Genomic DNA, 13,641 nt, shown 5'->3' with positions numbered 1-13,641 from the left:
ACTGAAATAACTTGTACAATTTGCAAGACATAGACAAAGCATAATTCAGTCTTGTTTTATTTGTACATGAAATGTACATGTCATATCTAGTACACTGGAATCTGTTCATACATGTACAGTTAAACTTTCCTTTTTCCACAGTCACTGCTTGTTTCAATATTTATGTAGGATGTACCATATATATAACAGGCAGTGAATTTCTAAAATCTAACATATACAGTACAAGAGACAATTCCAATAGAAGCAAAAATTATACTTTTATATAATCACCCAACACAAGTTTAATAGTTCTTGCCCAGCATAGATTATAAATGAACAATATACTTTGTTATGTTCTGCACAAACACAATTTTGTCATTGTATACATCATCTATAAATGATGCAAATATTATTGCTAGTGGCAGGTATAAATTATTGAGTTAATTTGTAATACTATGTATGTTCATTGTAAATGATTAGATGGAGCTAATTATTTTACAAAATTCAAAGTGCTGTTCCTCAGTTACTTTCATATCTCATATTTCACTATATCAAACAAATGAATTAACACATACTGCACCAGTAGGCATTTGAGCAGACACTTTTGTTGTGTTGCAGTGCTTTTTTAGACTGCTTAAATGAAAACATCTATTGTTGTGGCAACAGGCTGATACTATAAACTGTAATTTTTCAAACAAACTCTTCAGGGACTAGCTCCTGGTCTTATTGGGAAAATCAAAACTGAACATCTTTCTGAAAAGAAAACTACAGCTATCATATTTGTGTTTGAATACATACAGTATCCAGTTTGCATGTATATCCCAGAAAAAAGGAGTGATCTAGCTACAACATCTGTAAATGAGATGTAAGCAACAGGTACTGTATACAAATATCAGACTATTTAACTGTAGCCACTAATTGCAGGATGCTACAGGTTTCCACGCTAGGAGCATATAATTATAAGGGTCAGTAATCCCATCAGTGGTATGCAAAACTCCACATGGCTCTTCTCAACACATGTGGGTATTTATAGTCCATTGTTTAACACATCCATTTGCATTAAAATCTGCCTTCTGGACCCAGAGGAAACAATGGCAGATCATTGTTATCTTCACCCAGGAAAAATGCCAAACAGATATGCAAATCTAGAATTACCTTGTGAAAAGCTCAAACAGACTTCAACATAAAGGGCTCTGCTGGTTCACTAAACCCATTGTCCATGTTTTAAGACACTTTTATTTTATGCACAACTCATGGTCTTTAGATTTAAATTATGGAACATTTTATCTGAAATCGGAAACTGTTAAAATAAAGCCTATTGTGCGGCCCATCAATGATGGAAAGCATTGCTCTTAAGAATGAAAGTGAAATGAGCACATTTTAATCAAAACCAAAGGACAAAACAACAGGAAAAAGGTCTGTTTGTAACTTTTATATGTCTATCATAATCAAAATATGCCTCTTTTTCGTTTTCACATGAATGAGATCATGAAAAATATACAGTTGCTGAAATCCATGTAAGATTCCCAATGTTAGGAACTCTCATCCCTCTTCAAATGTTTTTGGGAACACTAATCTCCCCACAAAAGTATCTCCTTCTAAATAAACTTTAGGCTGCGAATTGTGGAAGGTCATTATAAACAGAACTGACAAAGCTAGAGTAGCTTTGGCTATACCAAACATGAGAAAAATGGTCCATTATCATCTGGGGTTTTCTCACATCCATGTTTCTATTTTTTAAATATCTATAAGCGCACAACAAATATCACAGACATTTTCTGCACAGCCCATAGGCTTTCACTTGAGCTGCAACTTAGTCTGCACTCCTAATCTCCAAAACTGTTGTCCAGTGATGTTTTACTATTTGCATTGCACACTAGTGTCTATGTGGCTGTAATGGGGCTTGTTTCACAGACTATCAGTGCTACCTTGTCAGCAAATGAGCGTTCTTAATTTGTGTGCTATTTGGCCTTGGCCAAGTGTCATGGGGTCTTAATTTAATAGTAAATTTCCATTATGGATTTCATGTGCCACTTAATGCAGAAGATTGTAAAGAACATAAAGAGAGGTTACAAACAAGAGAAGGCCATTCTGCCCATCTGGTCTTTTTGGTTGTTGGTACTGATCAAAGGATCGCAACCTGCAATTTCTTGAAGGAAACCAGGAGATCAGCTTCAACAACATGACTGGGTAGCTTGTTCCATACTCCAACAACACTTTGAGTAGAGTTCCCCTATTATTACTTTTAAATGCACATCCAAGTAGTTTCCGCTTATGTAATTTGGTTTGTGTTTCACCATTCATTTTGAAGAAGTCCACTAGGCTCAATACCTTTGAGGGTTTTGAATACGTGGATGAAGTCACCTCAGACTTCATTAAAAGGGGCATTTACCAACTACAGCAAGCAGTCTTAGATATTCATAAATCTGACATATGAGGTCAAGGATAATTCCTGAAACATGAACTAAGTACAAACATCAATACAGCTTTCTTTGCAGAACTATTAGCAACAGGCAAAGTGAAATTCCATATTTAATGTTATGTTTGTATTAGAAATGTCTATGTACAGTATTACAATGAAGACCTGTAAAAACACATTCTATCACTTCCCATTAATAGTTTCCATTTGTTCATTTTTAACTTTTCATTTATTTTGTTAGTGAAAATGTCTCAATTACTATTATGGCATTACCAGACATGAAGTGTTAGAGAAACAAATGCTGTGTGCTTGAGTACCTTCGATATAATGGTTTCAGTATTATTAATCAGGAAAATACCTTCGATATAATGGTTTCAATATTATTAATCAGGAAAATGCCAGAATAAATTATTCCTGCACAGCATTCATTGGTTATTGATTATTCATAAGATGGTGGCAAGAAATAATTTCACATTTGTGTTTAATATTAAAGTTCTACCCTTTCGAACAAAGAAAAAATACTTTAAATGAAAGATTTACAGAGCAAAGAATCAAAGATAGACATTAAAAACAAAGCAAAATGTTTTTTAACATCTCTATATAGTTATAGATTTATGTTGGATAATGGTACTGTCAAATTTGGCTGGACAATGAACAATTACTATTACTGTATTGCATATTTTACACAACATCTAAAGTTTTTAGATACAGTATTCACAATATAATTAATAAAATAGGCTTGCTAACCTAAGAACAACAACATAAATTAATTAGGTAGAGAGATATTGTATCAGTCTCTAAATACTGATGCTGTTTTGTAGTACTCTTAGTACTGGGAAAAGCAGAAATGTGAAACAGTATGAATTTCAGTGCAATTATTAGTTGTCAATAGTTTCCATACAATCTCATTTTTTCCAACCTGGCAAACCACGGGCAAGTGTGATTTCGCAGTCAAGTATTCTTATTTTCTTCATGACACAAATCTTTTCATTCATGTCTGTGTGCAGGTGCAACAGCAGGGTGTCTGTAACGCACTGTATCACTCTGAGTGTTTTGAATAATTCCACGACTTAGTGAAGGCAAGTATGGTTTCCATAGAAACCCAATAAAAATGAACTGCCAATGTCTTCTCATATGATATTTCCAATGCAGTCAACATATTGTGAGTTGCATGTGCAGTAGAGTCCAGTAGCTACATACTGTACAGTATGTGGCAAGATCAAAACATGCACGAAGTTCAGGATAACTCTGCACTCTCTGCGACTGTGAAACAGCAGTTTGCTGCTGACCTGCTCCTTTCACAGGCAGGATGCCCTTCTCCAATAGTGAGTGACAGAAGGAGAATTCCACTTTTAATTACCAGAAAACCCCAGAGCAAGTGTTCCACCTGAACATCCTGATAAGTTAAGGATATAATTTAAAATAAAAACTTTGTCATGACAAACAGAATATGCACCTTGATGAGTACTGTACGTAGTCACAGTCTGTGATTTTTATAATTTACGATTCATGAGCTTTCCAATGGCCTGCAAAGGGTAACCAAAGGCTTTTAATTTTGCATCACGAAATGATTCCCCAGCATAGCATAACGGTGATGTGATGGCACCCCTAGACCTACCTCTGTTGCTGTGGTCACCTAACATTTACAGAAAAATACACTTGTTTTATCATGTGTACTAGAAAAAAAAATAAACCATTTATTTTTTTCCTTTTTAATTCAAATAGTAATACATAATAAATCCCTTCCAATCTACAAAACATGCACAGTTCTCATGTGCCACTTTTTAAAAAAAATATTCTGCTTCTGGAATAAAATTACCACAAGTACTGTACCTTATCACAAGTCTTTACATGCCAGCATTGTATGTCTTACTTCTCACAGTCACGTTGAATTATTACGATTCAACACTGGCTTTTCCACAATTAAATCAGATGGGAGGTATTGTATTAAGCCAGGAATTCAGTCAAGCCACACAGGGTAAAAACACCTAAAGCAACAGAACTATGAGTTGCAGCTTGTAAAATTATACACGATAAAATAGTTACAGTCGTGTTATTTGGGGATGCAGGTAACATGCCTAACCAAACAAAGGTCTTGTTTTTTGCCAAAGTACCATATACTTCCACTGTAATATTTATCTGCCAGCACTGTAAGATGAAATTACTTATTATTGCACACATAACTTCTGCAACTCTCCAGGGTTGCCCCCAGTTCCTCACAAGCTGTCAGCAAAGCCCGTGCTCTGGTTAGGAGGCTGATGGCTTGGCTGTGTTGGCACGGACACGGGCTTGGTCTACTGCATCCAGGAGGTTTTTGGAGTCCATGGCCAGCGTGTGAGCAGCTGCCAGCATTTGCCTCTTGCACTCTTCGCTGAGGGAGGTGATCGCATTCTGCTGCGCCAGCTTCATCTTGCTGATCAGTTCCGCCATGTCCTTGTTCAGCAACTTCTGAGTGCCTTCGATCTGCAGGGACAAACTCGGCAGCTGATTCATGCCCGCAACCGGCATGCCATACTGCAACTCCACGTGAAGAAGACGACAAGGATGATGGTGGAGCCCTTGCCAACAACCGACATTCAGGTTTATGATTTAGCAGGTGGTGGTTACCTACTGTAATGATGTAACCACATAAATTGGGAGCAGAAGAAGAGCAACTTGAATTTGAAACCATATTTCAGAGAACCCAAAGACAAAAAACTCCTATATCTTCCATTTCAGCACCAAACAGGTTTTAAATTATAGATGGAAGAGTGGGGTGCAGTTTTGGCAGGAATCATACTACTGCTACTACATGCTACTGATGGTAGTGCAGACAGGGAAATTGCCACAATTGTAACACAGTCATTTTAAATAATGGAACAAGTAATAGGTTTATTCCATGCTGAAAAAAAGAAGAAAGAGAACACAACGTTTCGGCTGTGGAGCCTTCTTCAGGTGTCCTGAAGACACCTGACACCTGAAGAAGGCTCCACGGCCGAAACGTTGTGTTCTCTTTCTCTTTTTTTCAGCATGGAATAAACCTTTTACTTGTTCCTTTGCAGCCTACGCATGCTGACGCAGCTACCCACCTGAACTACATTTTAAATAATTCTGGGTTGATTAACGCACACAGGAGCACTCATCTGTTTTGCATACAAATCATTAAGGGCAGGGCAGTCTACATAGACCCTGAAGAACTCTTACCTCTGTCCGTTTGGATGCGTGCAATGTGGGCAGAACTTCATCCACGCTGCGGATCAGATCGCGCAGAGTCAACCCCACTGACTGCAAGACGAGAGAGGGAGAAGTCACTGGTGCTGCAACGAATGATTCCACTGATAATGCACACTGTAGGAGCAAGACCTGAATTTCTGAGGTACCAGCCTAGGTAGGCTTGAGAGACAAACTAGAAAAGTCTTGTAAAGTGACAGCTGCAGCTGTATCATTAGGTTGTGAAATGCAAGCACATGGATAGAGGCCCAATAGAGGCTGTCACACTGACAAAGACATGGTGATCTAAGGTACGGTAGCATCTAGTAGCAAAAGACAAAATTAATGGAAAGTGACAACCTAGAATGGTTATACCTGCCCAATAGTAAAAGGTCAGTCTGTCTGTCAGTCTTTCAGACTGTTTTTTTATTGGCCAGGGAAGTTATTTCTTCCTTAAATCAGTCTTTCAGAAAGCACTCAAACCTCAGCCACCTTAATTTTAACAAAGATGCTGAATTCCTATTCTAAATTCCTATTTATGCTTATTGTGCTGTTCTGAAAAAAAAACATATAGTCTCTAAACACCTTGTATTACAGATCAAGGCAATTCCCATTACCTGTTTCCAAAATTAAGTGCAAAACCAGATTTCCTACAGTAAAGTGAGAGTTACATCTGCATCAATACTGTAAGGGGTCTTGAAAATGAAAACTTGAAATGCCTATCATATTCATTTAGACAACATGCCTGAGAAAATGCAATGATACCTTTCAGTACAGAAATCAAGCACAACCATTCTTGCCACTGGAGGAAATGGGCTCAATAAGATGAGAACGTTGCCAAGGCAGTTTCCAAAACTATTGGAAGTGACTGCAAATTATTTGCAAGAGACAGCAGCAATAATGGTCACATTCGACTTAGTTGTTACATGAAATGACTCAGAAAAAAACACTATCAGTAGTTATTAATTTTGTGCCCATTTCAGACAACAGGTACTTGAATGGGTGAAAGGAAGTCTCTGAAGCCTACAGTGAAAGCCTTCTCCATTTCTCTGCTGAATAATCCCTCCTATTCATTCTGCAACACTGCTGGGATAAGCTGTAATCACTGCCCTTTGCAGACCTAACCTGAATTTAACTCAAGAGTGACATTCTTCTCCAGCTTCCAGCATACAGTACATTAAGTACTGTATTAATATTTAGTACAGTACATTGGTGTTTTTCAAACTACATATACTGTATGTGCCACTGAAAGAAATCAGAGTAATTGCTAACCTAAGTCTTAAATGCAAAAAATAGAAAGGTATACAAGTTGACACAAGAATCCACAATCAGGAAATGTATAATGTCAATCCAATTATGACATCTTCAGCAATGAAACAAGGATCCAAAGGCACTAGTGAAAATAAAAGAACAGAAAAAAGCCATGGGTGTCTCTTTATTCACATAACTAAACTTAATTCACTTTGGAACATTCCAAGAAAATATTCAAACAAGAAAACTAGCCTTTGAAACACTAACACTGAACTTCAATTTCATTCCCTCCTCCCTCACCCCATAATCGTACTACTATATTGCCAGCAGAACTACCACCAACCAACCCAAAATTGTTTCAGAAAGGATTCACTTATTCCATAAGCCAACCTGAGCATTCTCCTGCTGCTCTCGTATGCCGTTATTATCTCCACAGAAAGCAACCTACCTTAACAACATTGACGTACTCAGAAGCCGGCAGCACATTGACATCATTCTTCAGCTGGACCACCACCTTCACCAGCTCCATGACGAAGTGGTAAACCTTGTCCTCAGAGCGGTCCATCTCCGCAGTTGGGGCAGGCTGCTCAACAAAGATCAAGAGATCACCGCATACAGTATATCACAGAGCTCTTCAACCCCTCCCACTTCTAAAGTAATTAATTGCTTAAGCTTATATAGTGCTTTTCTGGACACTCCACTCAAAGCGCTTTACAGGTAATGGGGACTCCCCTCCACCACCACCAATGTGCAGCCCCACCTGGATGATGCGACGGCGGCCATAGTGCGCCAGAACGCTCACCACACATCAGCTATCAGTGGGGAGGAGAACATAGTGATGAAGCCAGTTCAGAGATGGGGATTATTAGGAGGCCATGATACGTAAAGGCCAATGGGAAATTTGACCAGGACGCTGGAGTTACACCCCTACTCTTTTAAAAAAATGCCCTGGGATTTCTTAATGACACAGAGAGTCAGGACCTCGGTTTTACATCTCATCCTAAGGAAGGCGCCCCTTTACAGTATAATGTCCCCATCACAATACTGGGGCATTAGGACCCACACAGTCCACAGGGTGAGTGTCCCCACTGTCCCCAGTAACAACAGGTCCAGCAGCAACCTTCGTTTTTCCCAGGAGGTCTCCAATCCAGGAACTGACCAGGCTCACACCTGCTGAGCTTCAGTAGGTAGCCAGTTTTGAGTTGCAGGGTGATATGGCTGCTGGCAAAAGTACTTGATCTGACCACCCCAGTGTGTGTGTCCATTTTGTGTTTTTTACATAAAAACATTTCCTTGAATACACTGATCATTAGCTGTCTGGAGCCCATACAAACAGCATAACAAACATTGTTTTCATAAAATGAAAACAAGTTCTGAATACAAATCTTAGAACTCTATTGAAGCAAAGTTCTACAGTTTACATAATCAAGGGGATTCTCCTAAATCTTAATATTGAATTAAACAAAGGTATAAAAAAGCATATGGTATTTTTTGCCCTTAAGTCCCAAGTTCTGTGTACTTCAAATCAAAGATTCATTATTTTGTGTAATTATTTTGATTAAGATGAAATAAATACAGTTTGTATAGAATATGATTAATGTAATGCCCTCTAAAGTGCTGGCAAAATGAAAACTTCTTGCTGTCAAGACATTACTATTAAATGAATATGATATATTTAACAATTTTGAAAATCAAATATTTAATTTTTTATTCTCTAAGAATGCAAGAGGTGTGCATTTGGGATTATTTGAAGATGTATCCATTAAGGAATGATTTAATTTAAAAAATATAGATTTTACATTTCAAAGACATTTGTTCATTCAGGTTGATGTATTGCCAAGTTACAGACTGGCAAAACTTTGCCGAAACTGACTCATTGTTGATATTGCCAGCTGGTAAGCAAGACTTTTTAAGGAAATTACTTTTTGGACAATTGTCTTAAATGGCAGAAATGCATACCTAGCAATCTCCACTAGAATTTCAATTTCCAGGAAGATTTTGCTTTAATTAAGTAATATGTGTAAATGTACTGTAATCACTGATGCAGACTTGGCTGATTACCTGAGCCGTCAGTCTTGGAGGTTTTTCTGGGGGACCTGTGAATTGAGCTTGAAGAAAAGCAAGCAGCAGAAGTACAGAAGAAAAAGGAAGGCAGTTCAAGAAAATGGTGAAGTGAAACCGTACACACCACAATGATTGTATACGCACAAGAAACTTGGTTCACAAGTGGATCTGAGCTTAAAAAAAGATACAGGACAGAGTGATGTCATGATGAGATTTTCAAATGTAAAAACAATTATAAGCAGAGCCCCTTATTTCACCATGGGAAAATCAGTGAGGCAAAAAGATTGTCAATCTTAAAAAACACAGTACCCATAGAAAGTCTCCACCCCCCTTGGACTTTGTCACGGTCTCGTGTTATAGCACTGAATCAAGATGCGTTTAACTGAGAATTTTTGCCACTCATCAACACCAAGTACTCTATAATGTCAAAGTGAAAAAAAAAATCCAGACATTTTACTAAATTAATTAAAAATAAAAAACAGAAAATAATTGGATACAGAAGTATTCATATCCTCTCCCCCCAGAGTTAATACTTGTTAAGACGACCTTTGGCAGCAATTACAGCTGTGAGTCTCTTTGGGTAAGTCTCTATCAGCGTTGCACATCTTGACACTGGAATTTTTGCCCATTCCTGTTAGCAAAATTGCTCAAGCTCCATCAAGATGGATGGGGACTGTTTGTGATCAGCAATTTTTAAATCACTCTACAGATGTTCAATTGGATTGGGTTCTGGGCTTCAACTGGGCCGCTCCAGGACATTAACCTTTTTGGTTTTAAGCCACTCCAGTGTGGCTTTTTTTGTACAGTATGTTTCGGGTCATTGTCCTGTTGGAAGATGAATCGTCTTCCAAGTCACAGTGCTCTTACGGATTGCGGCCCGTTTTCCTCCAGGATTTTTCTGTAATTAGCTCCATCCAATTTTCCTTCTATCATTATGGGCTTTCCATAATGCGGCTTTCCCTGCTGCAGAGAAGCATCCCCAAAGCATGATGCTTCCACCACCATGCTTCACTGTAGGGATGGTGTTCTCAGTGTGATTTGCTGTGTTAGGTTTGTGCCAAACATAAAGTTCAAATTTGTTCTCATCAGACCATAGAATCTTCCTCCTTATTGTTGAGTCTCTCACATGCCTTTGGGCAAACTCCAGCCAAGATGTGATATGAGTTTTTTTTCAACAAAGGCTTTCTTCTTGCTACCCTTCCGTACAAGCCAGAAACCAAAAAGAAAACACGGGGAAAAAAGACTAGGATAGGGGCTGGAAGAAGAACAGGGGGTGTGTCCAAGGTGCGCTGGTGTTCGGGGGGGAGTTTTCCAAGGCAAATTAGTCCAAGGGAGTCCACGAGAATATCCAGAGCAAGCCAAAGTCCAAAGCCAGGTGATCCATCCTGACAGACAAGACAAGAGTTAAAGGCCAGAGCGGGATCCGGCGAAAGGTCGGGGGAATAAAAGAGAGTAACGGGGCCAGGCGTTCCCAGTCCCGGACCCAGATGGTCAGGACGCCCTTGTGAAGCCTATGCCGTCAAGCTGCTCCTGGACTCGCGGGTAGGCGGGCTTCCGGGCGTCCATGTTCCAAAGCTGAGCCCAGATTGGCAGGAACATCTGGCTTTTATAGGACCGGGGCAGGAACCAGAGGAAGGTGCAGGAGATAGAGAATAAACGAGGAAAGGCTGGAGGGTCCTTAAGGGGAGGGGTTTACAATCGAGACAGGAGGACTGTAACTCAGTTTTGGAGGATGGCCAGTTCTGGTCAGATTCACAGTTGTTCCATATTTTCTCACCTTTTTAATGATGGACTTTACTGTGCTTCGAGGTATATTCAATGCCTTGGAAATTTTCTTGTACCCTTGCCGCGACTGGTATTTTTCAAGAACCCTGTCTCTGACCTGTGGGAATGTCCCTTGGTCTTTGTGGTGTAGTGTTTCTTTGGAAATGCACTAAGTGGGGAAGAAATCATGTGAAACACCTCAACTGCACACAGGTGGACTCCAGTCGAGTAATTATGTGACTTGGAGAAGAGAGTTGGTTACGTCAGAGGTAATTTAAGTGCGTCAAAGCAAGAGGGTGAATACTTATTATTCAATAATTTTCAGGTGTTTATTTTTAATTAATTTAGTAAAAGGTCTGGATTTTTGTTTTTACTTTGACATTATAGAGTAATTTGTGTTGATGAGTGGCAAAAATTCTCAGTTAAATACAATAACAGTTACACAATAAAATGTGAAAAAGTCCAAGGGTGGTGTAGACATTCCATAGGCAATGTATGTATTTTACAGCTAATAGAATGTCTGTATTTTTATGGAAAATCTAATAAAACCACTGTATGCTGTATATAGCGCTAACATTCTTCCTTAAATACCATACAGAGATTATTTCAGATATATATAATATACACTAGGTATATTCTCTGTACTTACACTTACTCTTACTTACTCTGCAGTCTTTTCAATGATACAAAAAACATCACTGCATGTTTAAGCCTTGGGCCCCTGAGGGCCAAACCATAAGAATAGATTTCAGAACCTCCAGAATCTGGGAACAGTGAGCCAATGACTTTTGATTGCTACTCTAGGATGAGACAACAGTACAGCAGAGACACTAAATGACTAAGCGCCAGTCATGGTCCAAAGCAATGCTCATACCAGCAAGTAGTGACTGTGAATATTATACACAAATGTTTCTTCTTCCATGCTCAGTTTGATTAATCTGTGATCTTTTTAAAGACCTATGGTCAAACTTTCAAAGCAGGCCGTCTTAGCTGGTACTCTAAAACAATCCAAGAAACCTCTCCCTAAATTCTCTCTAGTCTTAGAGAAGGAACCCCATCATTTCCTACTTTTTTACATTCTAATTCCTCTATCCCTCTTTAGCAATGGCTAAGGAGATGTAAAAGGCCAAATGTTGCATATGAAAATTCTCCTGGTTCATGTTTGAATGAATCCCCATGACCTAATGGAGTTTAAATAAGACAAATTAACAAAACAGCTTTAATCTTCTCTAATTGCTTTACGGTTTGGATGCAGATGTTACTGCAACAATTTTAATAGTTTCTGTTCAACAAGAATGAATCTTGTAAGATGCAATCTGAATAACATTACTGTCCCAGGGTGTTCTAAAAGGGTTTTTATTTTATTTTACACTGTTTATAGTGTCAGAGTAAAAATAAAAACCTTTTGTAAATGAAATTCTGCCAAGCAGTACTCACCATATCCAGATTCCTTTTCAGGCACCTTTAATGTAAAGGAAATAGCTTAAATCACCAAATTTAGTTTTGCTTCAATTAAACTGAAAAGATTACCAAGTTTCAGATTTAATTTGGATTTGAAATGTCCTGAACACACAAGAAATTGAAATCTTCTGAAACCAGCTCCATTATATACAAGTATTATAAGCAATATTTATATATGCATTACTTTTTTGAACAACATATAGCAAATGGTATAAGCTAAAGACACTTATATTTAAAATAATAATTTACTGTAAGTACTGTATGGTCTATGCACTATATACAGTACTTTACATACAGTATAGTATATCTATGAAGTATGTGGAAAGACTACCAAAACCGTAGACTGTTTCAAACAGTCTAAAAAAATTAGGTTTTCGAAGTACAGTATATTGGATTCATTATTTCTGTTATAGTAGACAGAGAACAAACCTCTGATGTTTTACTGCCTTCTTGTATCATAGGATCCTGCAGAAAACAAAACAGAAAAAACAGAAGAATGAAACAATATTACAGGTTACTAACGAAAAATCAATATCACAAAATAAGAAAACAATTTTAGCATTCTATGATTTCCAAACTGTACTTTGATAAAAGATATTGTATGACAGCAACCTACTACCAATACAACCTACATTTTTAAGAATATTCAGTAATTGCAGAATGAATGACAAACTATTCCAAAATGTCCTGAGAGGTGATCAGACAAGCTCTGTGTCTTACTAGCAGTTTCTCTTCCTTCTCCAGCCATTTGTTGTCTTCTATCATCTCCTGCTTCTGTCTCTTCAGGGTCTCCTGCATGCGAGCCTTTTCAATTTCCCACAGCCGCTGAGCATCCTCCTTGCTGACAGGTTCCACGATGAAGTCACCCTCCTTTCCAACAGACATGGGGATAACTTAAAGATCACTTTATTGGCCGTATACAATTTCTTGCAATAGGAATTTGTCTTTTCGCATACCCTAGCTTGCTCTCCATGAGACACACAGACAGGGAGAGAAGCTTGGGGTCAGAGTGCAGGGTCAGCCATTTATACAGCACCCCTGGAGCAGTTGGGGTTAAGGGCCTTGCTCAAGAGCCCAACGGAGTAGGATTCCTCTGCCGGCCGCGGGATTTGAACCGACAACCTTCCAGCCACAGGCGCAAATGGTAATCAGTGGTAATCAAGCCTGACATTTACATTCCACTGCAAATATTTTCTCCAGATAATCCTTAATTACAGAAAATTATCTTCAGCACCTGGGTTGTTGAAGCTATTCGGAAACTATTTCATTTTGAACCAATGTTCAGAGGCATTTAAATGCATGGAATGGAAAAGCCAATGTTGACTACTACTCGGCTAGATTCTTTATTAATGTTTCCTCTCCTTTGTGGCTGGTTCTTTCTATGCTAGTGAAAAATGCCAAATAGAACTGATAACTAAAACAAAACCTATAAGATGGAAATTAATGTGGAACACATCTCTTAATGACTTTAGGGGCAACAGTGAAAAACTCTGCAGTGTCCCAAAATATTGTAA

The 13,641-nt window shown here is 38.4% G+C and overlaps 1 protein-coding gene across 3 annotated transcripts in view; it reads right to left on the bottom strand.

Annotated features, from left to right (window-relative positions):
• Positions 1–34: 34 nt before the first annotated feature.
• The window catches only part of ptk2ba (protein tyrosine kinase 2 beta, a), an 80,751-nt gene continuing 67,144 nt past the window's right edge, over positions 35–13,641 (bottom strand). For 2 of the 3 annotated variants that reach the window (XM_015358022.2, XM_015358044.2), the window contains 7 exons: positions 12,848–12,997; positions 12,557–12,592; positions 12,104–12,128; positions 8,900–8,946; positions 7,287–7,421; positions 5,582–5,662; positions 35–4,861 (listed from right to left, as the gene is read on the bottom strand). In XM_015358022.2, the coding sequence (XP_015213508.1) occupies positions 4,646–4,861; positions 5,582–5,662; positions 7,287–7,421; positions 8,900–8,946; positions 12,104–12,128; positions 12,557–12,592; positions 12,848–12,997 (690 nt within the window). In that variant the 3' untranslated portion in view covers positions 35–4,645. The remainder of the gene's footprint in view (positions 4,862–5,581; positions 5,663–7,286; positions 7,422–8,899; positions 8,947–12,103; positions 12,129–12,556; positions 12,593–12,847; positions 12,998–13,641) is intronic. The other variant, XM_015358033.2, reaches the window with a different exon arrangement.

Source organism: Lepisosteus oculatus, chromosome 2 (assembly GCF_040954835.1).
Source record: "Lepisosteus oculatus isolate fLepOcu1 chromosome 2, fLepOcu1.hap2, whole genome shotgun sequence".
Classification (NCBI taxonomy): Eukaryota; Metazoa; Chordata; class Actinopteri; order Semionotiformes; family Lepisosteidae; genus Lepisosteus; species Lepisosteus oculatus.
The sequence above is the reverse complement of the archived record's forward strand: the minus strand, read 5'-3'. Positions and strand labels throughout refer to the sequence as shown.